Source organism: Paramormyrops kingsleyae, unplaced genomic scaffold (assembly GCF_048594095.1).
Source record: "Paramormyrops kingsleyae isolate MSU_618 unplaced genomic scaffold, PKINGS_0.4 ups79, whole genome shotgun sequence".
NCBI lineage: Eukaryota > Metazoa > Chordata > Actinopteri > Osteoglossiformes > Mormyridae > Paramormyrops > Paramormyrops kingsleyae.
In genome coordinates, this window is record NW_027326017.1 from 105,384 (window position 1) to 133,111 (window position 27,728).

At 40.8% G+C, this 27,728-nt stretch overlaps 1 protein-coding gene across 3 annotated transcripts in view; it reads left to right on the forward strand.

The window, feature by feature from the left end:
- The window catches only part of LOC140577565 (calcitonin gene-related peptide type 1 receptor-like), a 30,430-nt gene extending 8,076 nt beyond the window's left edge, over nucleotides 1-22,354 (forward strand). The window contains exons 1-14 of one of the 3 annotated variants that reach the window (XM_072708375.1): nucleotides 4,843-5,467; nucleotides 7,052-7,117; nucleotides 7,717-7,815; nucleotides 12,652-12,805; nucleotides 13,349-13,459; nucleotides 13,679-13,791; nucleotides 13,908-13,999; nucleotides 14,157-14,280; nucleotides 14,372-14,525; nucleotides 14,607-14,667; nucleotides 18,241-18,307; nucleotides 18,708-18,926; nucleotides 19,289-19,330; nucleotides 20,005-22,354. In XM_072708375.1, the coding sequence (XP_072564476.1) occupies nucleotides 7,103-7,117; nucleotides 7,717-7,815; nucleotides 12,652-12,805; nucleotides 13,349-13,459; nucleotides 13,679-13,791; nucleotides 13,908-13,999; nucleotides 14,157-14,280; nucleotides 14,372-14,525; nucleotides 14,607-14,667; nucleotides 18,241-18,307; nucleotides 18,708-18,926; nucleotides 19,289-19,330; nucleotides 20,005-20,223 (1,470 nt within the window). In that variant the 5' untranslated portion in view covers nucleotides 4,843-5,467; nucleotides 7,052-7,102 and the 3' untranslated portion in view covers nucleotides 20,224-22,354. Of the gene's footprint in view, nucleotides 1-4,842; nucleotides 5,468-7,051; nucleotides 7,118-7,716; nucleotides 7,816-12,651; nucleotides 12,806-13,348; nucleotides 13,460-13,678; nucleotides 13,792-13,907; nucleotides 14,000-14,156; nucleotides 14,281-14,371; nucleotides 14,526-14,606; nucleotides 14,668-18,240; nucleotides 18,308-18,707; nucleotides 18,927-19,288; nucleotides 19,331-20,004 lie in introns of those variants that run through there. The other 2 variants (XM_072708376.1, XM_072708377.1) reach the window with 2 other exon arrangements.
- The last annotated feature ends 5,374 nt before the right edge of the window (nucleotides 22,355-27,728 follow it).

The window sequence follows — 27,728 nt, forward strand, 5'->3', positions numbered from 1 at the left end:
TCGGACCACAATGCCTCCGCCCACTCGCGGGCTCTTCCTACTAGCAGCGATACCGTAAACCGTACTTGGGCTCCGGATGTGGTGAACATCTCTGGGTGCTCCTCTACGTATATTCCCACTTGCATCAGAAAACCGCGACACTGATCGGGATCTCCGTTGTAGCGCTCCGGCACCGTGATCGGCGGGGCAACGGCGCGTGGAGGAGAAGGCGGAAGAGGTGTTTGTGCCGCTTGGGTTGCGAGCAGTTGTTCCAGTGATGTCAGCCTTCCTTCCAGGCTCCTTGCTGGGTCCATGTTAGAGGCGAAGTATTCTGTGACGCGGAGTGACAGAGAGTCGGACCCAGATAAGCAAGGCAAGCAGGGTTTATTAACCGGTCTTGACAAAGCAGCTGAAGTGTCCAAAACGAGAGGCAAGAATCCGAGTCGGGGGCAGGCAGGAAGGTCGAAGTCCGGGATGGCAGTCCGACGAAGAGGCACGTAGACGAGACACCGGAGAGGAAGGCAAAACAGGACACTGGGCTGGGCAGGCTGATCAGGAACGGGAGCTGGGCTGGAGAGAAAAGGTAAGAACGAAAGGCGCTGGACAAAGGTAAGACTGACGGACACGAGGTAAGCGGGGAGACGAGAGACAAGAAGCTGCTCGGTAAGGCACAATAGTGACATTGGCTCAATACTTCGCACCATGGTTTGGATCCTACTTCCTTTTATATCTCCGATGATGAAGTCAAAGTCGCTACACCTGTCGAGTCCCGCCCCTCCGGGACCGGGAACGTCACAATTGGTCCCAAGGCTGCAAGAAATAAGTTTCACCACCTCAGCATTAGTGGCCTTCCTACACAACCTAACACAGGGGTTAGAAATCTTGGTCTTCTAGTAGATTCAGATCTAAGTTTTGATGCTCACATAAGAAGTATTACTAGAACTGCGTTTTATCATCTACGAAACATAGCCAAGCTCTGTAAGATGCTCTCACTTCGTGATGCAGAAAAAATAATACGTGCCTTCGTGACTTCCAGACTAGACTACTGTAATGCCCTCCTTTCTGGTTGCCCGTCTGGTTCCTTAAATAAACTTCAGCTGGTACAAAATGCAGCAGCCAGCATTCTCACAAATACTAAAAAATTTGATCACATCACACCAGTCTTATCCTCCCTTCACTGGTTACCAGTTAAGTCTCGGATTGACTATAAAATACTGCTGTTAACCTATAAAGCACTGAATGGCCTTGCACCAGAATACCTTAGTGATCTGCTGACCACATACAATCCCCCACGCTTGCTTCGATCTCAAGGTGCGGGATATCTGTTAGTACCTCGGGTAGAAAGAGCTACGGCAGGCTGCAGAGCTTTCTCCTATAGAGCTCCTCAGCTGTCTTCCACCAGATGTGTGGGTTTCAGGCTCACTCTCAATATTCAAGTCTAGACTAAAAACACACCTATTTAGTTTAGCTTATAGGGACACTAGTTCTAGCTCTAGCTAGCTTCTCACTCCCAGTTAAACCTATAGTGTGAGGTGTAGAGCTGGGTGGGGATCGGTGCCATTGGCTTTGGATAAACTGAATTGACAGTGCTGTCACTCTGGCTTCACAATTGCTTGTGGGATTAGAGTGCTGACATTTCAGGGACTCCCCATGCCTGCATTCCCACCTGCCTCTCCCTCCTACTTATGCTGCCATAGCCATATCTACCGGAGCATTGCACTTCATATTGCACTCAACTACCTTTTAGCACTGCCTATAGTCTCCCTTACTTTGACTAATTGCATTTATTTCCCCTACTTCTCCTGGGGGGAGCTGCCTGGAGACCTCAATCTATCAAGATGTCCAGCACACCCTGCAACATGTGACGTCGCCACTACCAATGACGTCCATGCATCCAGCTCGCCGTTCTGCCTGTGTCATCTTCCTTGTATGACCCGCTCCCTGCATGCCTTCTGGCTGCCTGGCGATTGGAGGGAGAGGTGGCACCGGCTTGTCATCTCCCCCCTGCTCCCCATTTGTGTTTCATATTTAACTGTATTTGACTCTCCCTGCCGGCCCCTGGAGGATGGGCTCCCCCTTTGAGTCTGGTCCCTCCCAAGGTTTCTTCCTTCTAGGGAGTTTTTCCTTGCCACTGACGCCTATGGCTTACTCACTGGGGGCTTTGGGTGGGGATGCTGTAAAGCGCTTTGGGACAATGTAATGTTGTGATAATGCGCTATACAAAAATAAATTTGTTGTTGTTGTTGTTGTTATGTGCGCCGACCAAGTTAACATTTTTGATGTGTTTAATAGTTCAGTGTTGCTGGAACGCGAGCTTTACTGACCTCGCGAAATTTCTCATGAAGACCAGGATGTCGGTCTTTAATATGCTTCGCCAGGTTTGATGTGCTACTTCACTTCATCACCACAACTTTGTAGCACTGTTTGCATAGAGGCTTATCGACATCCTTAGCCTTTCCACACTCATCTGCAAAATACTTGCAAATGGCACTTTTGCGTTCTTTTTTTCTTTTTTTACTAAAGTAGCTTGCGAGGTGCCTTCAGCTACAGCATATACAGTGGTACCTCAGAACTCGAACTTAATCCGTTCAGAACTCCGGATCGAATCCTAAAAAGTACGAGTTCTGATCAAATTTTTCCCATAAGAAATAATGGAAAAACAATTAATTGGCTCCCAGCCCCAAAAAATTACACCTAAATATGTTTTTTTAGCATTTAAACACAAAATGAACCGGATAAAACAAGAAGAGCATATACTGTATTAAACACATCTAAGCACATTTATCAAAACAGTAATTTGTAAAAAAAGAAAATAAACGTATCCAAACAGTGTGTAAAGTTAAAAAAAAAAAAAAAAAAAACAATGTGTCCTGCCCCGATAGACCGCTCCCTCCGTGTGCCACGCCCCCCGTTATCCTTGTGTGGAATCCCCGTGTGATCAGCTGTTTCTGGTTGTTGTCATTAGTCCTCTATATTTCGTCTGCATTTCAGTTTGTTTCCCAGTCTGGTCATTGTATTGTCCGTCTGCGTTTTGCCTGCCTTACCGTATTCCCCGATACCCTGACGTCTGTGCCTTTGTTTCTGTTCCGTCCTCACTCGGCAGGACAATATTATTATAATTTTGTATTAATGGTTTACTATTAATATTAAAATAATGAATAAGAAATCTTTATTTTTTAATGTATAATAATTAGTTACTGTCTATCGTTGTCTAAATGTATTTTTGCTGTCTAAATATATGTATTCAGCTAGTGTAATGCTTTGTTTCCGCTGAGAGACGTGCTGCGTGACTCATTTCCCCACGCATACAAGTTATCTTAGGTCGGCGTTCACGGTTTGACTTCTGAGATTCAGATCGAGCTCTAGGTAATTTTTTTTTCGAACTGGTTGGTTCGACTTTTAAGAAATTCGAGTTCTAATGAGTTCTACAAATGAGGTACCACTGTACCATGTTCGGCCAACTCGGTATGTGTGTGTTAACTAGCGCGAATGCTTTCAGCGGCTTTTGAGAGGAGGGGCTGCGTGACTGCGTGCGTGTGTGTGTGCCTGCTTGCGCTATAGTGGTGCTGTGTGAAGTGTGGCGAATGAGGCAAAAACCGCACTGTTGGTATCAATAATGGTGAAAATGAGTATCTAACCAGATACTTATTTTTAATATCGATTATAGTATCTGAGAATCCATTTTTGACAACCTCAGTGTTTCATTATTTTCAACTCCAGGTTCAGCTATATCTTCCGTTTCTGATCTTTCGTGGTACATTTTTAGCAGTGCAGCAGTGAAAAAGGTCCCCCCTTAAACAGTTTCCAGCTGCGCCACTTTCCGAACGCTGTGTGCCAGTATTGCGGTATAAGAAAAAGTCATATCATAACAATAATAAAAAACGGTTTTCGGTATGAACCAGTATACCGCGAGGCACTATTTACCGCCCACTCTCACTTTATTTATATGTGGAACGACAAGGAAACCTGCATTCTGTGATATGAGTGTACGATGAGGCTTGTAAAATTGAAGTAATTCTGTCTGGTAGGCTAGATCTTTAAGTACCTTATGCGAGTTATGTGTTAAAACTTCCTGCTCCTGGTGACAATTCGAGCTGCTGCATTCTGAATATGCTGCAAGGTATTTAGTGTGCAGTGTGTGGTACCAGATAACAGAGCATTATAGTAGTCTAACCTGCTGTATACAAATTTAAGGCATGTATCAATTTCTCTGTCTTGAATTGTAAGAAATCGTCGCAGTTTGGCGATGTGGCGTAGCTGTAGGAAGCATGCCTTCTATACTGCACTTACAAGCCTCTCAATCAAATCACATGTATCTAAGATGACACCCAGGTTACAGGCTGAGCTGCTGAGGGAAAAGTTCAGCCCTTTGGAGTGGAGTGCAGAGATTATAAATTTCCTGTCTGCAGACCTCCCAAATGTAACTGAAATGTTACACCAAACAAGAACTTGTGTTCAATCCTCAAAGGGCACGTGGACAAACAAACCCCCCAAAATTCTGACAAACTACAAGTATTGATTATGCAAGAATAGGCTGTCATCAGTTAGGATTTGGCCCAGAAGTTGATTGACAACATGCCAGGGCGAATTGCAGAACTCTTGAAAAGGGCCAACACTGCAAATATTGATTCTGCATAAACTTAATGTAATTATCAATAAAAGCCTTTGACACTGATGAAATGTTTGTAATTATACTTCAGTATAGCATAGAAACATCTGACAAAAAGTGAGCAACACAGAACACCGAAGCAGCAAACTTGTGAAAACCAATACTTGTGTCATTCTCAAACCTGTTGGCCACGACTATATTAGTTACTTGTGCATTCTACAAAGGTTTTTTTTTTTTACTTTGGCTGTAGCTTAACATTTAAAATTATTCTTTGAGTACTGCATTTTCTGCGTGTTTAGTGGACAAAATAAGCACATGAGGGCAGCATTGACCCATCAGTAATTAGGTACTCCGTTCCCGAAATATCAAAAATCAGGACTTGTTCGTAAAGAATAACGACTTACAGTTAACATACATTAAGCAGGTAACACCAAATGTGGAATTCTTGGAAAGCAACCATTACAAACAAAATTTACTTTAGCGGTAAAAATGATGTGCTACTGTGATGTGCTAGCGGTAAAAATGATGTGATGCTATTAATTTCATGTTCACGATTTAAACTGTATTACAAAATAATACAAGCTAATAGTTTCGACTTCTCCGATCTGAACCTAATCATCACGATTATTCGGCGTGAGGTAAATGAACAGACCGGAGTTTTCGGACTCCGCGTACGCACGCACGCACGCAGGGCGGGGTGCAGTTGATGTCAAAGGAAGCGGCTGTGGTAGGTCGTTCAGCGCGCTGTAACGGCGGCTCGCATTCCGCCCGTACGGGACCGAGTCTGTTCGCGTCGTGCACTTCGGCCGGCGCTCCAGCTCTCTGGATTGCCTCGGTCACCTAAAAAGCCCGTCAAATTCCATCGTCATTACCGAATAGGTAAGGAGCACTAAACTTTTTTATCTACCAGAATATCTTGCCAGGGCCTTGCATCAAAAGGGAAAGTTAATTCTTATTGGCGGCACTAATCTGAGTTTTCGGAAAGCACCTTTATAATTTATAGTGCTAAATCTGGGAAATCCTTCGGCCGTTGTTAGCTTACACATACAGCGTGAATGGTGTCATTTTCATGTGAATACAAGGGAACAAGAGTTCTTTTGTGTTACAATTTATAAATTCACATAATACTAGGAGACAACTTATTAAACAGTTTTACTTGGGTGCTGAAAATGTGCCACTTAAGAAATTAGGTTTAATTTTTTTATGAGAAGAGAAGCTAACTTGGAAACAAAGCGACGGATGCATAATTTCCTGGGGCTGTAGTATTCGACAGGCAAGTTATGAATTCTGGGCTTAAAGCCCATTTCACTCGGTAGCTTACCTGTCTTCCAACGATCTTCTGACTTTTAATTTAATAATTAGTACAAAGTTATTTTGAGAGTAGGGTAAAGCACCGTAACTGTGATGTCGGAGGACTAAGAATGCTGCTTATCTAGGAAAATCTTTCATCATGCACCTTTAAATACCAAGTTAGAATAAACGCGCAATGACGCATGTGATGAATATTAAAGGAAAAATATTGCAGAAATATTACAGAAAAATAATTTTTATGTTGTTCAATTTTGTGTACACTGTACATTATAACAGAGATGCGATGCGTGTTGGGTATGTTCGTTTAGGGGGTTACAGTTTTCTTCTCAATACGCAGCAATAAAAAGCATTCGCGATTTGGGCAAAGTGCGCCCACACTTCAACCCAGTAGAGAGCAATCGGATTTTTTTTTAATCTGCAGTAATGGGAGCAGGAGGTTGCTGGTGATTAAATGGCGGATGGTAGGGGAGAAAAACAAGCAGGCGTTTTGCAGGCGTGCTCCAAAGCGATATGCGCTGGACAGACCATCACCTGCTGGCCCCGCTTCCTGATCGCCCAGCTGAGCAGCAGCCTCTGCTGGGGCTCTTTATGTTCAAACCACACCCGCCACAGTGTAGGAAGAGCAAAGCATTGGCATGTTTCTGTCCTAATCGTTTAACATTTCTCAAGTCCTGCTGCTTCGTCAATCGCTTTACCTGATTTGTCTTCTCTAACATCCAACTGCATTACTAGGTAATTGACAAAACTCTGGATTTTGCAGCTTTAAATGACTACAAGATTAGTACTAGTTCTCTCCACATTTTTCAGCTTTGAGGTGACTGTGGAATTTATATTTCCAGTTAAAATCTAGTTATGTTCACCGTATAAATATCAGTCTTCATCACAGTTTTATGGCAATTGCTTGGCTTTAGTAGAGGGTTCACTGGCCCTATGTGTTTGTTTCTGAGGTCCGATGGGCAAATGAATAGATGCAGTGGCTGCAAACTAAAGCCTTTTGTTTAATTGCAGTAGAGATTTTATATAGGGTCACTTTCCCCATAAAGGGCTAAGCCACCTCATCTGTCTCTGTTGTCATCTGTGGTATGGCAGTTTTTTGTTGCTTTTACACCACATAGCAGAATAGTAGGTATAAGCAGATCCTCTCAATTACAGGCCAGAAAGAACAGCTGAGATCCCAAGCAGTACAGCGCAGAGCTATATGAGATGAGGATAAATTGGGTAAGGACTATAGTCATGACATGACATACTTGCATCAAACAATATCAGTCTTCTGCATCTGGGGCCTTGCATAGCATACCACAACACCCAAGAATCACATTAAAGCCGGGTCACTGCATTGAGCTCTCCTTGCTTTTCACCTTGCTCTACTAGAGGTTTACCTCATCTGTGCTGCTGTTCATAGTCCTGGCATAGGAAAAAAGTTTCAGTGGTGCTTATTTTTATAAGAGTTTTCACATTACTTATTGCTGTTCAGGCTGCTTTGCTAGTTGAAGCTGTAGTCAAGAAAAGGTCTGAAAATTCAGAATCTTTGAAAAGACAAATGTGCAAAATTCACGGCACCCAGTTTTCATGTCAAGTTCACCAAAAAAGAAAAATCAAAATTGTGTTTAAGTTTGAGCTTGGCTTTATAGTGCTTGTGTCTCAGTCTGTCTGTCAGTGTCGATTGTTCTAGGCTAAGCGGAGCTGAAACACAGAGCGGTTGCCAGGCTGTCTGAGTGAACGTGGGAAGACGGGGCTTCTCGGTTCCCTGGGAGGGATTATCAGTGTTCACTTGGCAAACCAGTCATGCTGACTGTGCCTGTGCTGCTCCTTTGCAGATCAGTAGGCTGCTTAACGAAGGATTCTCAGACAGGCCAGCAATGAAGATGGATCAACGCCGTCTAGCCCTGTCCCTCAGCCTGTTTTCCATCAGTCTAGTAAGATCCTCTCATAATTCCTAATGGACTTTATTGGAAGGCCATGTTTTGTCTTCCTGTCTCTGAAAAATAAACTTTTTATTCAGACTTATATAAATCTAATTTTGTAGTGTATCATACAATTGTTTCAATTTTTTTTCTTTTTAAACACAAAATTGATGTATTGATGCCTATACTAGTGTTGGTTAAAAAAACATTTTCTGAAGACAATAAAATAGGAAAATTGCATTAAACTCTAGTAGAGAGAACAAAATTACTAATGATATTCCTTACCCACTTAATTTTCTGGCTGGGCTGTTTTATTGGTTGGGTGGTGATTTCTGATCTGTATCCTGGCTATATTTCAGGATTGCAGTTATAATTTCAACATTTCTTTACTCGGGCTTTGGAGTCCTTAATGTTTCACTTTGATTTTCTCAGTTTTTTTTTTAGATCATATCTGTAGTTATTATTAGGATGTGAATGAAAGACATAAAAACAAACAATGCGATGTTTTTAGGATGAATAAAATGAGAATGGAGTGCACCAGCATTTGATTGATTGGTTTTGGATGCGCACAGCAGAATCTTTACTAATACCAGGGGAAGCCGTCGAGCAGATGTTGACCTGTGTGACCATACAGCACTTGCATCAGTTTTTACGTCAGATTTGTACACAAGGTCTCAAAACGATCCATCCATTATTTATAATTGGTGGTCACACTAAGGATACATTGTCAACTGTTTCTGTAAGTGCTCAAAGGATCTGATATTGAAACATCAGTCACGGTTTACTACAGTTTATTTTCATTATTGGAAAATGAGAAGTAAAGGAGCCAACTAGACAGCTGTGAATAGATTCATTATATGTATATGGGTTTGACCCCTGGTAACCAATGACAGTGAACATGCTGAGGAACACTTGCGTTTACACACATAATGTTCACCAGGATTTATACTGTACAATGTACAGCATTTACGCAGAGGGATGTAATTTAAGAAAGATGTCTCCGTATTATGTTGGTGGACTGTTTGGTATCTGCAGTTATAGTTACAGCCCTTTGCTCAGACAGTGTTCACGTTATGACCATTATCAACGCTAAGCGCTGGTCACATCTTTTGAGGTGGCTTCTCATTTCTTACGACCATAGACAGTGTTCAGGTTATGACCATTAGTGATACTGATTGCTGCTTACACCCTTTTGGGGTGGCTTCTCTTTTCTTATGACCACAGACACTGTTCAGGTCATGATTGTTAGCGACACTAATTGCCGCTTACACCCTTTAGGATGGCTTCTTACCACCACAGACTGTGTTCGGGTTATGACCCTGACCTCAGGTTACACTGTTTGGGATGGCTTCCCTTTTATTACAACCACAGATAGTGTTCAGGTTATGACCAGTGGTTGTACCTCATTCTTGTCACATGGCCCTACTCTTTGCACTTGCATACCATTAACCACACACAGAACATTCAGTAATTTAAACTTCCACACTCTCCTAAGTGTAAATTTCAATTTAAAAAACACGTTTGTTTGTTGAGAGTAAGCAAATGAAATGCATAGTCCTTTAAAAGTTATTACTGAAATGGTTATTGTGATAGAGCCTGACAGATCCTAGCTGATTTTCTGACCACTTGCATTTTACATTAGTCGTTCTGACTAAGGGACTAAATTAATAACATCTATTGTTTCATGTTATGCTCTCATTTTTTTCATGGTGTCGCAAAATACACCGTTTAGAGCAACATTTTTTCATCATTTGGATGACAGATTTGCAAGGTTACATGCCACCACATGGGATGTGGGACTTGTATGGGAGTTTTTATTGGATTTTACTATTTGTAATCCACAGAAGACAATCTACAAATATGTGCTATGATCCACCAATATTTAATTATCCACAAATATGTATTTTTTTGTGTTTTGTAAAATCATATCCACAAAAATAGAGAGCAATTTTTACATGTGAAACGTGTTTTGGATTTTTGTCCAGTTCATACCACTATGGAGCACTTAAGAGGTCTGGGTGGGAAAATATTTTTTAAAAAAGTTTGTGTTCACTCACAATAGTTTTGCAATCCCACTACAATTGCCCACTTGCTATTTGCTGCAAACGTGATGGCATGGATAAACCTAAATAATATAGACATGTCCTGTAAAGTGTGCTTTAAGCATTAAACTATGGGGGACAGTGTACACCATGTAACTTTAATATTATGAGTTTATGCATATTTATTAATTATTGCCCTGTGTCCATTCATCGCCAGGGACTTTAAGCTGGCCAGCTGGGCTGCTGAACATGAAGTGCACACACAAACTTTTGAAATATATTACAAAAATTACAAAAAGATATTACAGCCAGAAAACTGACTATAAAGTTAACTTTATTGGGGTTTTGGAGTTATGGTTTAAACTTGAACCTGCTTTGTGGAATATTTCAGTATAGATTTGCATATCCTCACATACATCATCAAGTGAGAATACCAGGGAGGTATACCCAAAAGTGGGTTCGGATTTAAACAAGAACTATGACACTGAGCTAAACTTTATATTCAGTTTTCCGGCTATAAGATCTTTCAGCAAAATCAAGCAACACCCCTTAGTTTTCCAGATTTCTTTATGGGCATATTTTAATTAATATTTCAATGTTTGTGTGTGCACTTCACCTTCAATGACCCAGCTGTCTTGTTTACAGTCACTGGTGGTGAATGGATACAGTTCAGTTATTAATAAATGCATTTAAAAACACGTATGAAAATTACATAGTGTGCACTGTCCCCCATAGTTAAATGCTTAAAGCACACAACTGGAAATGTCTGTACAGTGGAACCTCGGATTACGAGTAACGCGGTTTATGAGTGTTCCGCAAGACGAGCAAAAATTTGTAATAAATTTTGACTTGGAAACCGAGCAAGTCCTGGTTTACGAGGGCCAAGTATCATCAAAAATCATATGGCACACATGCGCTCCTTGTTTTTCTTGTTTTTACGTGCGCTCGGCATCAAAACAGGAAGCGCATGCGTCATCACAACTGAACCAATGGTTATTCACTTTCTCACGCTCCGGAATTGTGGGTAATCGTCTCCCATGCTCGGTCTCAGTCGGCATGCCTCACTCGTATAGTCAAAATTTAGTAGAAAAGCACCAACTGAATAAGGGCGTAGCAGTGCGAGCGATGAATCTGTTTAACGACAATGCAATGTCCACATTTTTGTGAAATCGAAAAGAAGGCAAAAGAGGCTGTCATTGGATGGGTTCCTTGTTAGTCGCACAAACAGAAAAAGATTCCAGTGAGCCAACAGATAGCAGTAATTCCGTTAATTATAGTGAAAGTCGTCCTACAAAATAACCCTCCTCTTCTCCTCTCTCGTCTCCCTCACACCATCCACGATTCTTTTCAAAGGTAAACCACAGGTTAATTTGTTTTATGTATTTTTACTTTATATTTTGTATTAATAATTTGTATATGAATATTTTTGAGTTGTGGAGCGGATCATATGAGTTTCCAATATTTCTAATGGGAAAATTCACTTTGATATACGAGTGCTTTGGATTACAAGCATGTTTCCGGAACGAATTATGCTCGTAAACCAAGGTACCACTGTATTATTTATGTTTATACTTATTAGTCCATTAATTATATCTTTTGAACTTTAAATGGGTATAGTTCAATTATTAGTTACTGAAAAGTATTGTGTGGGAAAGCAAACTATTATGAGAGAACTATTTCAAAAAACTATTCTAAAAAATATTTTGCCACCCAGTCCTCTTACAGGCTCTGCATACCACAGCTGATCTGTGTAATAAGTACATCAATATCCACAAATATGTATTTTATCGTATTCACAAAAATACGGAGCGATTTGTGCATTACATTTGTGACATCGCTCCTTTTTATTTGCAGATTTTTGTCCAATTCCAACTGCAGCTGACCTGTAGAATAAATCCTTAAATACGAGGTGCAGCTGTTATGATATTATCGGGATATAAGATGACATGTATCGGGATATGAGATTTTGGTCATATTGCAAAACCCAAGCTCGACTTCTGTCTCCTCTGTGGCATGTGGGTTGTGGGAAGGTACTCTGATTTTTTTTCCCCACAGTTAGGCTAAACATAATCTCTAAATTGCCCACAGGATATGATTGTGTGCACATCCTGTGATGGACTGGCATCCTGTCCAGGGCATACCTGGGACTGGCTCAGATTCAGTGGTTAGAAGAGGGATTGATGGAAAGGAAGAGTATAACATTAAACTCACTCAGTGTCTTACTGAGCCTCACTAAAATAAGCAACATTGAATGCAGCATTCTGAACCAACTGTCAGCATGCTTTCAGCTGCTGCAGTCCGTTTTCTATGTTTTCATAGAAACTAGGATGGCCTAATCTGATGGTGGCAATGCCTGCATGCAGCCTATCTGCTGCAGAAAATTTCATGCAAATGAAATGCATAGTCCTTTAAAAGTTATTACTGAAATGGTTATTGTGATAGAGCCTGACAGACCCTAGCTGATTTTCTGACCACTTGCATTTTACATTAGTCGTTCTGACTAAGGGACTAAATTAATAACATCTATTGTTTCATGTTATGCTCTCATTTTTTTCATGGTGTCGCAAAATACACCGTTTAGAGCAACATTTTTTCATCATTTGGATGACAGATTTGCAAGGTTACATGCCACCACATGGGATGTGGGACTTGTATGGGAGTTTTTATTGGATTTTATTATTTGTAATCCACAGAAGACAATCTACAAATATGTGCTATGATCCACCAATATTTAATTATCCACAAATATGTATTTTTTGTGTTTTGTAAAATCAAAACCTTCAGGCCTATCTTTCTCCCCTCACAGCTTTCCGTCTTAGCCAATTCATGGGAGAACACGAATACAACAGAAGAAAACCCGCAGGAGCACATGTACAAGGAAATCACCAGATACAGAATCATGAATGCTCAGTTTGAGTGCTACCAGAGGATCATGAAGGATGTCAACCGAACACGAGAAGGTAATGCAGTTTAAACCAACTTATTTTAAGTGGAGAAGGTCGCAATTTCATAGCATCATTTAAAGGCTCAGGAATCATATTAAGTTTGGTAGTCCTGCTGACTTGTCATCAGAAAGTAGAACTCATTCTCAGTCAGGTGAACAAAGTGGGTGTTGACCAATGTTCCTTTTCACCATACAACAGTAGACAACCTCAGAATCACTTGCTACAATGGCTGACCTTGTGTATTAGGAGCAAAGTAGCATTACTTCGAGGTTGTTAAAGGATCCAGTGTCAAGTTAGGAAGATCACTGATAAGTGCAGAGAAACATTGTTTAAGAACAATGTTCCTCAATGTCCTGATTTTGGTAAGCCATGCCAAAAAAGTACATTTGACTTGAGCTGAGTAGAGTTTCAGAAATGTAATGCATACTCTCTCCGGTACTATTGCTTCACCTGAGGAGGTGAGTAGTAAACTAATTGCACGGTAGAACAGAGAGCCAGAGTGACTTGATGACAGAGATGGTGAGCACAGCAGCCTCCATATCATTGCTCTCCAAACAGGGTCCATGTGTAACCGCACCTGGGATGGCTGGCTATGCTGGGACGACACCGAAGCCGGCATCACCTCTGATCAGTTCTGCCCCGACTACTTTGACAACTTTGACCTTACAGGTGATGACATCTGCTTTTCTTAACCACTTTATCAATTTCAATGAGTGTGAAAGTTAATCAGACAGGGCCCCCTTGGATATAAAATGCAGGTAGGAAAGATCACATGACCCTACAACACTAGATGATTTATGATAGGAGTACAACATAAAGAAGAAAAATTGACCATAATATATCTGGGCGTTCCTGTTTACTGATTGCATACTTTGTATTTCATTACAGAAATGGTGACAAAGATTTGCACAGAGAGTGGCTATTGGTTCATACATCCTGAAAGTAATAGAACCTGGACCAACTACACCAGCTGTAGAAAAACTATCATTGAAGGAGGAATAGTACGTTAAATAACAACCTCTCCACCACAGTTACAAGATAACATAAGAGTAACACAAAAATGAAACAAGTGAGTGCTATAATGGATGCTGTGTGATCCAGACTATTTGTTTTGCAGACTGCGATGAATTTGTTATACTTGGCCCTGATTGGTGATGGATTGTCACTTATATCTTTGTTTATTTCACTTGGGATCTTTTTCCACTTCAAGTAAGTAAATAACTAATTCAGAAAAGATTTTCATAATGCGAATCTTGTTTATACTGTATGATGGCTGAAAAGTTTGTGTAGACTGTACAAAAAAAAGCATGCACACTTCATTTTGAATGTTGATTTCACTTGAATCTTGCGTGTTTATTCTATGCAGGAGTTTAAGTTGCCAAAGGATTACTCTGCACAAGAACCTCTTCTTCTCCTTCGTATTGAATTCCATTGCCTCAATCTGGTTAATGACTTCCACCAAGAACAATGAGGTGGTGCAGCAAAACCCAGTAAGTACGATCTAGGTGTGATGTAGCGGCATTGATGGGACAACTGCTAGCTGGCCTTAACTGGCTCATGTCTACTTTTCTATCGCATCAGACCAGCTGCAGGCTGTCCATGCTGATCCATCTCTACCTGTTCGGCTGTAACTACTTCTGGATGCTGTGTGAGGGGATCTACTTGCACACTCTCATTGTGGTGGCGGTGTTTGCTGAGAAACAGCACCTGATGTGGTACTATCTGCTGGGATGGGGTATGTTTAGGCCGTGCTGCTGCTGAAAGGATTTGATTCAGACTGAAACCAGTTTGACAAAAATTTGAATTCCTCCCCCAGGATTCCCACTGATACCAGCCCTGATCTACGCAGTAGCCCGCAGTTACTACCACAATGATAAGTAAGTTTGGGACTAGGGCTGTTGTGATCACGTCACAATGTAATCGTGATTATATGGTGCATGCGCAATCATCACCAGGGCTTCAGGTGACGGGTGAAACATTTGTACGGACGCTGGCTTTTCTGTACTATACGGACGTTTACATATGCCCACAGACTAGTAAGCAGTTTAGTAGTGTGCCTAAAATATTAATGAGATACGTATTGTGACACCTAAAAGTTAGTGATCTGCATAAATTCAGTGTATTCTTATGTTTAATAAACATGCCGGACTTGAAACTGCAAAAAGTTCCAACACACTACCATTGTCTTTTTATCTTGGATATCCACGATATAGGGTATATTCATTCATGTATAAACTCACCTAAAGGATTATTAGGAACACCTGTTCAATTTCTCATTAATGCAATTATCTAATCAACCAATCACATGGCAGTTGCTTCAATGCATTTAGGGGTGTGGTCCTGGTCAAGACAATCTCCTGAACTCCAAACTGAATGTCAGAATGGGAAAGAAAGGTGATTTAAGCAATTTTGAGCGTGGCATGATTGTTGGTGCCAGATGGGCCGGTCTGAGTATTTCACAATCTGCTCAGTTACTGGGATTTTCACACACAACCATTTCTAGGATTTACAAAGAATGGTGTGCAAAGGGAAAAACATCCAGTATGCGGCAGTACTGTGGGCGAAAATGCCTTGTTGATGCTAGAGGTCAGAGGAGAATGGGCCGACTGATTCAAGCTGATAGAAGAGCAACTTTGACTGAAATAACCACTCGTTACAACCGAGGTATGCAGCAAAGCATTTGTGAAGCCAAAACACGCACAACCTTGAGGCGGATGGGCTACAACAGCAGAAGACCCCACCGGGTACCACTCATCTCCACTACAAATAGGAAAAAGAGGCTACAATTTGCACGAGCTCACCAAAATTGGACAGTTGAAGACTGGAAAAATGTTGCCTGGTCTGATGAGTCTCGATTTCTGTTGAGACATTCAAATGGTAGAGTCAGAATTTGGCGTAAACAGAATGAGAACATGGATCCATCATGCCTTGATACCACTGTGCAGGCTGGTGGTGGTGGTGTAATGGTGTGGGGGATGTTTTCTTGGCACACTTTAGGCCCCTTAGTGCCAATTGGGCATCGTTTAAATGCCATGGCCTACCTGAGCATTGTTTCTGACCATGTCCATCCCTTTATGACCACCATGTACCCATCCTCTGATGGCTACTTCCAGCAGGATAATGCACCATGTCACAAAGCTCGAATCATTTCAAATTGGTTTCTTGAACATGACAATGAGTTCACTGTACTACAATGACCCCCACAGTCACCAGATCTCAACCCAATAGAGCATCTTTGGGATGTGGTGGAACGGGAGCTTCGTGCCCTGGATGTGCATCCCACAAATCTCCATCAACTGCAAGATGCTATCCTATCAATATGGGCCAATATTTCTAAAGAATGCTTTCAGCACCTTGTTGAATCAATGCCATGTAGAATTAAGGCAGTTCTGAAGGCGAAAGGGGGTCAAACACCGTGTTAGTATGGTGTTCCTAATAATCCTTTAGGTGAGTGTATGTCATGTGGCACTTATTGTTTATTGCTTCCAAGATTTACTAAAACAATGGCATGGTGTGCTCCAGCAACTGAATTTAATGAGCATAAGGATGCGCTGAATTTATACAGACTACTGACTTTTGGGTGTCACAATATGCATCCCATTAATATCTTAGGCACATTAGTAATCTGCTTACCAAATTGTGGGCATAAGTAAATGTCTGTAAAGTACTGAAAAGCCGGCGTCCGGACAAATGTTTCACTAGTCATCTAAAGCCCTGGGGCCAGTTGCACAAAACACCTTAAGACTTTCCTTAAAGTCCGAGTTAAGGTCTCCTTAAAATAAAGTTGGTTGCACAAAACACCCTTAAGTCTCCTTAAAATTTTCTCTTAAGTATTTAAGTTTTTCTCCTAATCTTGGTCTTATACTTAAGGAATCCCTTAACGATAAGACCTTGGCAACCAAACTAAGAGAAAAAAATTAAGGTACCTCTAACCGTACATTAACTGCAACATGGCCAAGTTTATGATAATAAATAACGAAAATGAACGCATCCCAAAAAGAGTTTTCCGCGACCGGGATAACCCCTTAGATACAATTTGATTTTGCTTTATAAATTTGACCGGCAGTCAATTTATGATTTGTCCAATCGTCTTCAGTTGGATCACTGCACAGTCCGAAGCTGTGCTCTCCCAGCTGCATTGCAATTAATGATTGCTCTGCGGCTTTATGCTACGGGCTCGTTCCAGGCTGTAATAGGCGATGTATTTCATGTCCACAAGTCAACGGTGTGCCCTGTCATTCACCGAATTTCAAACGCCATTGCCCGTCTGTTGAACACCGTGCTGAAATTCCCCTCTAAACAAGGAGAGGATGAAATAGCAACACACTTCTTTAATGTAGCCGGCTTCCCAAGAGTGTGCAGGGTGATAGATCATAGATGGGACCCACATCAGGATTCAAGCTCCAGTACAATATGAAGATCAATTTATTAACAGAAAAAAATCAATGTTCAGTTAGTTTGCAATCATGAACATAAAATAACTAACATTGTAGCACAATGCAGACTTCTTGAATTAATTTTCATTGCAGTTTCCTCCCACGTTCGTTGTTTTCTGTTTGCTGTTATTTGCTGATCAAATTTACTTTTTAATATGTTCTTTCTTTTATTGTATTCCTCCAAAAGTATAATCTTTTCCTCCACTGACCAATTTGGCTTTCTTGTCTTTTCTCCTATTTTTTTTTTTTTTTTTTTTTTACTTTTTTTTACTTTTTTAGTAACTTTGTGAGGCGATAACGGGTATCAAAAGCAGGCGCGAGTGCAAGCAGATGAACTGTCTCCATGGAAACGGGACAATTTTACTGCTGTAAAACGTCTTTCAATGTTGTAAATCCCTTAATGTTTTTCCTTAACTAAGGAAACTTTTTAAGGGGTTCTGTGCAACACCCTTAAATAAATCCCTTAGCTAAGGAGAAATTAAACCTTTAAGTGTCTTAAGGGGAAAACTTAAGTTGTTTTGTGCTACCGGCCCCTGGTGACTATTACGCATGCACCATATGATCACGATTACATCGTTACGTGATCACAACAGCCCTATTTGGACACTACCGCTTGTTAGTTTACAGTGTTCACTTTGGGAAAGTTTAGTTACTGATGTACTGTCTAACATCCTAAAGGAGAGCAGGCACTTAGGAAGGGTGGTCACTTTACTGCTAAATTTAAAGACCCCATGAATAAGCAAATTTATACTTGGATAATAAAGTATGCCTTGTATTGCAAAATAAATGTTTATGGGTGTCTTTTATATAGAATGTAAGTTCAGCAGCTGCGATCTGCATTCAGACCTGTGGAGATAGATATTTGCTGTTAGATGCCGAGGGCACCAAAGGCTTTCATATGAAGCTACAAAGCCACTGCTATATACATGCATTCATGCACATTTCAATAGAGAAAGGGAACAAAACATCAACTATGTAAACTCCAAATGCTAATATTGGTTCTCCACCCCACAGTTGTTGGATCAGCTCTAATACATCACTGCTGTACATCATCCATGGCCCTATTGTGGCAGCTTTATTGGTAGGAATACTCCACTTGTATCTGTATCTTTGCTTTTATTCAAATCGGATGTACTAACCAATTTCTCTATTCTCTTTCTCAGGGATTAAGTTAGTTGGTGTGACTATAGTGGGTGGGCCAATATTTTTTACTGAATTTTGGATATCGTCAACATATTTCATTAGAGAAAATGTCCTTGTTTTTGATGTTTTAGGGGTGTAAGATTAGTTAATTAGCTTTTAACTAGAACTCAGCAGCCATAAGTGGGTTGTAACTTGCAATTAATTACATTACATTAATTACTGCTATTGGCTATTACTTACACATTGTTAGAGGCTAGAGTGGATCCTCTGATTATTGGATCACTCTGGGGTTCCCTCAGATCCGTGTCTTACCATGATCTTGATCCTGCTCTCCACAGGTTAACCTCTTCTTTTTGCTCAACATCATCCGTGTTCTGATCACCAAGCTCAAGGTGACCCATCAGACGGAGACTAGCCTATACATGAAGGCTGTACGGGCCACACTGATTCTGGTGCCGCTCCTGGGGATCCAGTTTGTGCTGTGGCCATACAAGCCCCATAGTCATGTGGCATCTGAAGTCTACGATTATATTATGCACATCCTGATACATTACCAGGTGGGGGTCACCTTCAGTAAGTCATGACCTTTACAAATGAAATCCAAGTCTAAATATGCATACCATCTTTCAGATTTTCTATAGATCATTTCTAAGTTGTCCTTCTGTCAGAGCAATCACATTTTATATACATATTTTTAAATGGGCACCCATTTTGCAAAGTAATTAAATGGGACCCTTTGCACAGTACTGGGTATTGACTGATTGATAAAGACTGATGCTGGTCAAGTTATTTTTCTTCCTGGCAGTATTCATGTTGCAGTTGTTGAATGCAATTTCAATGAAGGGTCATCATAACACTTTACTAAGCCACATGTAGTGTTTATCTTCCTTCTATCATTTGGTCTTTTATTTACTTTCAGGGGCTGCTGGTGGCCACCATATTCTGTTTCTTTAATGGGGAGGTAAGGTTCAAGATACTTTCTTCTCCCAAATATACAAACTACTATACATGGCACAAGCTTTGGGGTCACAATATATAGGTACAGTAAAGTCATGTTATATTGGACTCACTTATAACGGAATATCGTCTATAACGGACAAGGTCCGCTGGTCCCGGCCGTGCACCTTTAAAAACATGCAGAAAAAGCATTGGATATAGCGGACTTGCATATAACGGACAAACAATTTGGTCCCCAGGGCCGCTTTTAGCTGTAGTGTTGTTCAGCTATAACGTACATGCAGGCTCCACCTACAAGGCGCGTGGCGTGCCGGTGATATCCAGTGCAGATACGTAGTCGGGATTATTAATAGTCACGCATCTGGTCAGGTAAAGTTGGATTACTACATGTACAATATAATAATCTATACCACAAGTGTGTCTGCTGGGGTGTGGCATGAGTAAATGGTTTTGTGTTCTGGGCATACAGCAACTCTGGATATAACAGACTTTGGATATAACCGACTGTTTTGCCAGGTCCCTTGAAGTCTGTTATAACTGGATTTTACTGTTGTGCAATACAGCTTGAACTAGACTGAATTTAAAAAGTCATGAATGAACTGGCACAACACTGCAAATGGGTGGTGGTATTGAAAGTATTCTTCCATTGAGGTGATGCAGCTGCAATATTGTCTACAGGTGCAAGGGGTTCTGAGAAGACACTGGAACCAGTATCGCATTCAGTTCGGTACACCCTTGGCTCACCCAGATGCCCTGCGCTCAGCATCCTACACAGCCTCCAGCATCACCGATGTGCCCGGCTGCTACAGCATCGAAAGCCTCACGGAACACTTTAATGGCAAGGGCTGCCATGACACTGAGACCAGCATATTCAAACCAGAGAGCCCCTTTGCCTGAAGGATCACCTCACAGCCATTATTGAAGACTAGATACAGTGGAAAACCAAATACTAGAGAGCTGTTATCCTCATACTAAAAATGAAGTACATCATACAAGATACTAACATGAAAATAGTGGGCTTGCCAATCAGTATGAATTACTAAACACTGGGATCTGTTCCTCTGCTTTTCCCAAAATAGAATGTGTGTCCTGGCACCCTTCTTCATCCCTATCCAAATATGTATTTAAAAAGACATCAGTACAATTTTCAGGACTGGCAGCACCTTATTTGTAGCCACTATGAACTGTCAGTGTGTGTGTGCGCGTCGAGGACAGAGTGGAAGCACTTGGATATACGCTGATGCACCTTGACAAATTGCCCCTGGTCTTCTGTACTCGTGCCATCAAACTCAATGCCTTCTCTTCACCACATCATCCACAGCTCTCTTTTCTTCACAGTCGTGGTCTTTAGATGGAGAATCTGATTGGGTGACCCAGCCATTCCATAAGAGGCATGTTCACTGTTGCAGTGAGTCCATCAAGCTTGTACCTGGTCATTTTCTTCCTTTTTACCTGCAATGTCTCTCTTGACTACTGGGTCTTTTGTTGTTGAAGATTGTTCCAAGGAGGCAAAAATTCTGAGTGTTAACCATCAACAGCTAGGAGCTGACCCCATTCATGACATTTGATTTTCCAGTGATAACATGCATATAATTCACTTGTTAGTCTTCAGAAATTCTCAGGAAATGCAGATAATCATACCCTTGATTACAATTCATTTAAATAAGAGAAAAATTAATTCCTAAGAAGCCTCTTCGTGATAGTGGGGATAAGATCATTAGCATTAATTTTAGCTACATGGTCCTGTGTTGTATGATAAAGTCAGTAGGTCACTTTTCAGTGGTAAGGAGTTGGTAGAGTTACTGCTGCGTATCTTTACATCTCGTGTGTAGGACTTATGCTCTTAACTACCCTTGTGGGTTTGGTTTCTGGCAGCGAGCGACAGAGTGTTGGCAGCCCTCCTGACATCTGGGATGGGTTCTGCATTGACGCAACCCAAATGGAACAGAACAGATTTGGAAAGATTAACTTGATTGAGTTTTACGTTGTGATTTGATTTATTTCATGCTGTCTCAAACATGAAGATGTTTAAATACTAATAGTCCAATGGTTCCCTTATGGTGAACCACAGTTTATATCAGTTTTGGAAAAAACTTTTGTGTTTATAACATTGTACTCAAAGGACATTTGCATCTCTGTACCTGAATATATGACCTCATCATATAATTTTAAAGTTAGTAAACTTGTGAAATTTCCTTAATAAATTAATATTTTACATAGTCTGCTCATTCAGCTATATACGGAATTATATTTCTTCAGTAAAAAGTTAATAATGCGAAGGTACAGGGGTTTAACGGCATATGGCTGTCTGTACAGGACACCTGCTCACTGCTCAGAATGTAAATTGGAGGATCCTTAAGCATCAGCTTCAGTTAACCAAGCGATCGGCTGATTATGGTGATAAGCTTTATAGTGCTTTAGCCAGTCAAGCTATTCATTCTTGCACATTTATAGCCGCTTATTAGAAAGTGCCATTATTACACTGATTATGTTTTGTGCAATTATTGTGTTACATTTAATTGACTGTATGGTAAAACATATACCTTCACATTATCATGAAAGGACAATACAGTTTGAAAATCATTGAATATCAATGCTCCTGCTACAATGGTCCATGCTAGTACCCCTGTAATACACAGTATGGTGCTGACTGTGGCTTTTAGCTTCCACACTGGGTTTTGCTCATAGAACCATTCATAGGAAGTCCAGCTCCATGCATTATGCCAATTGCCTTTCTTGTGTGGCCCAGCTGTGTTAAGGGAACATTGTACGCTTCTGGCATCTATACAGGATTTATTTCCATTATTAATTTTCCATTAGTGGTTTTCAGAACATAAAAGACCGAACAAGTTGTTTTAACTTATTTTTTTTTTAAGTCAGATTGCTGGAAAGAACCCTGGCCACATTCAGAAGTTGTAAATATAGTTGTAAAGGTCAAAGGTTGTTTGTGTTTTTGCATTACATGTATGTATTTATACCTAATATGTCATATTGTATGTACCGATAAACACAGACCTACCAGAGTGCACATCAGCGTGTATCTTTGATCACACGTGACACCAGGCGCCAGTGCACTTTTTCTTTTTAAAGAACAATGAGTCTTAAAGCTATTATGGTGCAGACTTCTGGCTCCAGGTCTCCACTGAGTTTGAACTTGAGTGTAATCGCATAAAAGCCAACAGCAGTTAATCATATCACCCACTGTGGTCACAGCCGATTGGAGATGTGGAATTGGTTGGGGTCTTTCATTTGGGAAGTTTCCTTCTGGCATGTTAACATGACTGACAAAAAAATATAACACAATCATAAATGTATATTCTGCATGTAATCCTCACTCATATGCAGTTCACTTGGACATAGAATCACCACTACAGCATGTGCAGAGTATCAGTATTCCAAGGACTGCTGCATGCGGTGACAGCTTCCACAGCACATCGTAACCATGGGATTATCGGTCTGTCCCCCGCTGAAGTGTGACTCTTCACATGATGACAGAGGCTGTGTGGTGAGGACTGTGCATGTGCATCATAAGTATTGTACTGTATTTCACTTTTAAATTGGACCCCCTGCTGGTCCTTTTCTGCTGTATAAATGTAATGATAAACACACACAGGTTTTTTTTTCTCCATTGAACTTAGCTGATGTTGCTATGATGATCTCTGTTTTATTATACAATTATAAACCATTATCTGAAAACACGATAAGTCTGATCTGTATTCATTAAGAAAAAACAAACACATTTGATCACATATTTCCAGCACTTGCTATCATTCCATTTGAGTTTCTGCCTGAATAGCTGAGTGGCACAGCCCAGTTAATTAAAGTTCATGCTTATTAGACATACAGCCAGCAGACAGAAACTTACCCTTATTCTACTATATTGAGGTGACATGTTGGCAGGCATTCAAAGCTAGCCCACTACATACATATCCTGTTAACATTCTATTTACATTTCACCTATTTCTCCTTTTTTATCCTGATAACCAGGCTTGTGGCTGAGATGTTATAAATGTAGTGGCTATGTACAACCTTCCCGTTACCTATACAGAAATTAAATTTATAGCCAGCTACCTCAGACATCAGAGAAAATTTTAAGGTAATCATTAAATTCTGACTTGGAACTCCTGGAAGGATATAAATTTTGGAGCTATTTTCCCGTGCTGGATGATTGTACCAGCTCCAGATCTCCATCCAGTCACACTAGTCCTGCAGACTTTGCAAGAATGAATGAGGAGCCATTTGGAAGAAGTTTGTGTTACTCATCTAAACAAATAAAAAGTGGCCACACAATCATACTACAGTAGGTCTGCATTGTTTTGGACTAGGCATTATTAATAGATCCTGTGCATTATAATGGGAATACAAGCCCTAACAGAGAATTGCCAAATGTCATACTAAAATCAATAGCATGTGCCATCTTTGGATACAGAGCTAATAGAATAAATCAGTGTAGAACATAACGACTATAATGAATTTATTCAGGAACAACAAACTGCAAAAGATACCTTGTAACAATAAACATGACATTTGGTGTTTTCAAAGTACAGTCGAACCTCGGTACAACGTACCCCGTTTATAACGTTTACACCAATAAAACGTTCAAATTTCAATGTCCCGAATTCGCGTAATGCATTATTCCATTCGCCAGTATCGCTTAGAACGTACAGCCTCATCTTCCGAGCGCGCGCACAATTCAGAATCGGCTGTTGCCGGCCATCCACATCGCTTAGCAACGCCTAACTGTATGAACCTATCCTCACGAAGCATTCCACGCCGGCTGGACTCCTTGCATGCAGCCCCTGTTTTTTCATGGTTTTGCATGGTGTCATGGTATCGAAATTTATTTCAGCCAATTGAATCATACAGGTGCATAATTTCGGTTTGACATTAGGTTCCAGTAAGGCGATTTGAACGATAAGCCGGCAGTGGATTTTGCGTTATGTCGGCTGTCTATGAGTAACTGATATTAACCTAGTTTGAAGAATATAGTTCCTATTCAGAATAGGAACTATATTCTTCAAACTACACAAGCTGTATATCATAGTGTCAACTTGAGGGGTGTTTTATAAAAGTTTTTTTATATACATTTTGTGTTCTATCATTCATTTTGAGGGACTTGGTTACAACGTACTATGGTTATAACGTTATAACAGGCCAGGGCTGAGTTTATGAAGGACTATTTCCAGCTGATAAGGAAACATTCAATAGCATTATTTCCTCTATTGTATAATAAAATTAAATAGTGTATAATTAAATTGAATTTAAATATCATTCTGGATATCTACTAGACCCAAACTTTCTTGGATGAGTTGTAGGGATGTAAGGATACACTCAACTCACAATTCAATATGATTCAATTTTCTCACGATTTTTTAGCAGAATGAGCTGCAGACAAATTCATTCAAAAATATTCCTTTATTTATCTTTCTAAACTGTGCAAAATGTGTCCTCTTCTTAACAGTGCAACTGAAATTGAATAAAATACAGTTTTAAAAAAAATCCCAAATCAAAATAAGTAAATAAAAGAAATCTTCAAATAAACAAATTAAGGCTTGCATGTGCAGCTTTTTAGCATGGTTTGCCATCCATCCATCCATCCATTAAATACATCCATCCATCCAGGGTTCGGGTCGCAGGGGTAGCAGCTTCAGGAGAGATACCCAGACCTCCCTCTCCCCAGCTAACTCTACCAGCTCTTCGGGGAGGATGCCGAGGCGTTCCCAGGCGAGCCGAGAGATATAATCCCTCCAGTGTGTCCTGGGTCTGCCCCGGGGCCTCCTCCCTGTAGGATATGCACCGAAAACCTCTCTGGGTAGCCGCCCAGGAGGCATCCACACCAGATATCCAAACCACCTCAACTGGCTCCTTTTGACGTGGAGAAGCAGTGGACTCTCCCGGATATCCGAACTTCTCACCCTATCCCTAAGGGAGAGCCCAGACACCCTGCAGAGAAACTTCATTTCACCTGTATCCGTGATCTCATTCTTTCGGTCATTACCCATAGCTCATGACCATAGGTGAGGTTAGGGACGAAGATGGACCAATAGATCGAGAGCTTTGCTTTGCTTTCTCAGTTATTTCTTAGCAACAACAAACCAGTTAAACGCCTGCAAAACTGTAGACGTCGCTCCGATTCGTCTGTCCAGCTCTCGCCTACCCTCACTCGTGAACAAGACCCTGAGATACTTGAACTCCTCCACTTGAGACAGTACCTCTTCTCTGACCTGAAGAGGGCAATCCACCCGTTTCCGGCTGAGAACCATGGTCTTGGAATTGAAGGTGCTAATCCTCATCCCGCCGCTTCGCACTCGGCTGTGAACCGCTCCAGAGCACACTGGAGATCCCCAGCAGATGAAGCCAACAGGACGACATCATCCGCAAAAAGCAGCGAGGCAATCCTGAGGCCACCAAACTGAACACCCTCAACACCCTGGCTGCACCTAGAAATCCTGTCCATAAATATTATAAACAGGACCAATGACAAAGGGCAGCCCTGGCAGAGCCCAACCTGCAATGGGAACACGTCCGACTTAATACCAGCAATGCGGACCAAGCTTCTGCTCCATTCATACAGGGACCGAATTGCCCACAGCAGTGGACCCCGGACCCCATACTCCCAAAGCACCCCCCACAAAGCACCTCGGGGAACCTGGTCGTAAGCCTTTTCCAAATCCACGAAACACATGTAGACTAGATAGGCAAACTCCCAGGCCCCCTCCAGTACCCTTGCAAGGGTATAAAGCTGGTCCAGTGTTCCACGGCCAGGATGAAAACCATATTGTTCCTCCTGAATCCGAGATTTGACTATCGATCTCACCCTCCTCTCCAGTACCCCGGAATATAATTTCCCAGGAAGGCTGAGAAGTGTGATCCCCCTGTAGTTGGAACACAACCAGGACATGGGTAATGTTTGGATAAGATTTTTATCGTTTTGGAAGCCATTAAGAAAAAAAATGCTCTTCTTGTTTTATCCTGTTCATTTTGTGTTTAAATGCTAAAAAACAAACAAAAAAACATATTTCAGTGTATTTTTTGGGGGGGGGCGGGAACCAATTATTTGTTTTTCCATTATTTCTTATGGAAAAAATTCGATCAGAACTCGAACTTTTTAGGATTCGATCTGGAGTCCGGAACAGATTAAGTTCAAGAACAGAGGTACCACTGTATTCATAATTATAATGTCTGATTACTGATGTCTGTTACTACATATACACTGGTTTTATCAAAATTAGTTGGCTGCATGAACTTTGCAGCTAAATTTGAAATCAATTCTGTACCATTTGATATATTTCAGTGTAGTGGAACAACATCTTAATGGGCAAGGTCTCACTGGCTATTAAACAAATCAATAGAACATGCAGCATAATAATAAGAGGATTGCCCTTTTCATACAATGTTTTTTACTATCTAAACATGATTAGGCAAACCAGAAACTGTGGAGGAACAAAATAAAGTGCAGTTCATAGCCAGATCACATGACTTGATGCCATGGTCAATATGTTACATGATGAGAAAGTAATTTTTTTAGACCTAGCTCCAGGTTTAGAAACTGACACCATATGGTTAAACAGACCACCAAAAGCAGTATTTTTAATTAAATTTTTTTGTTGAATTTTCTATTTAGTAAAAAATTGGATGACCACATGGGAGCTGCTGCTTGCCTTAATTTCTCCTGCCCAAAGATGACTACATAATGATCAACTTACAGCATAAACTCAGCCAAATCAAGATGGGTTTTCTTTGTTTAAGAAATCATATCAAGTTACAGGGCATTTCAACTGTGCAATTCTTCCTCTGGGAGGTCATTGACCTCAGTCCTCATGTATCAAACAAGACTTTACTCAGTTCCCTCAGTTCCATATTGATGTGTTATTCTGTGGATGGAGTCAGAGAGGAGAAGCCAAATCCTACACTCCCACTGACATTAATATATTCAAGGGCCTGGGTAATAGTTTTCCACAGGTGTCCATTATGGCTGGACGATTCTGCGTAAAATATGAATCCCAATTTTTTTCACTCAGAATCAAGATCTTGATTTTCTTTACCAATTCTTGAGCAATGTATTTCTCTACATATTTTTGCTTCTGCATTACATATTGTCTTTATGAACAATATGTAGAGATGCACAATATATCAGTTAACATATTACAGACACCCTACCTGAAACATATTGATTCCAGGGAGGCGAAGGAGGGAAAACCATTAGGTGTACTGGCTAGGCTTGGGCAGTATTATTGTAACAGTGTAAACCTGCATTATTTTTTTGTAAAATCACCCCACTTGGCAAAATTTATCAGGAAATACCGACGTAACGCTGTTTTTAAAAATACCACAGTATAATGTCTAGATGGTATGACAGTATTAAAAACTAGCTAGTGCTCAAGCCTAGTGCTGGCTGGGGT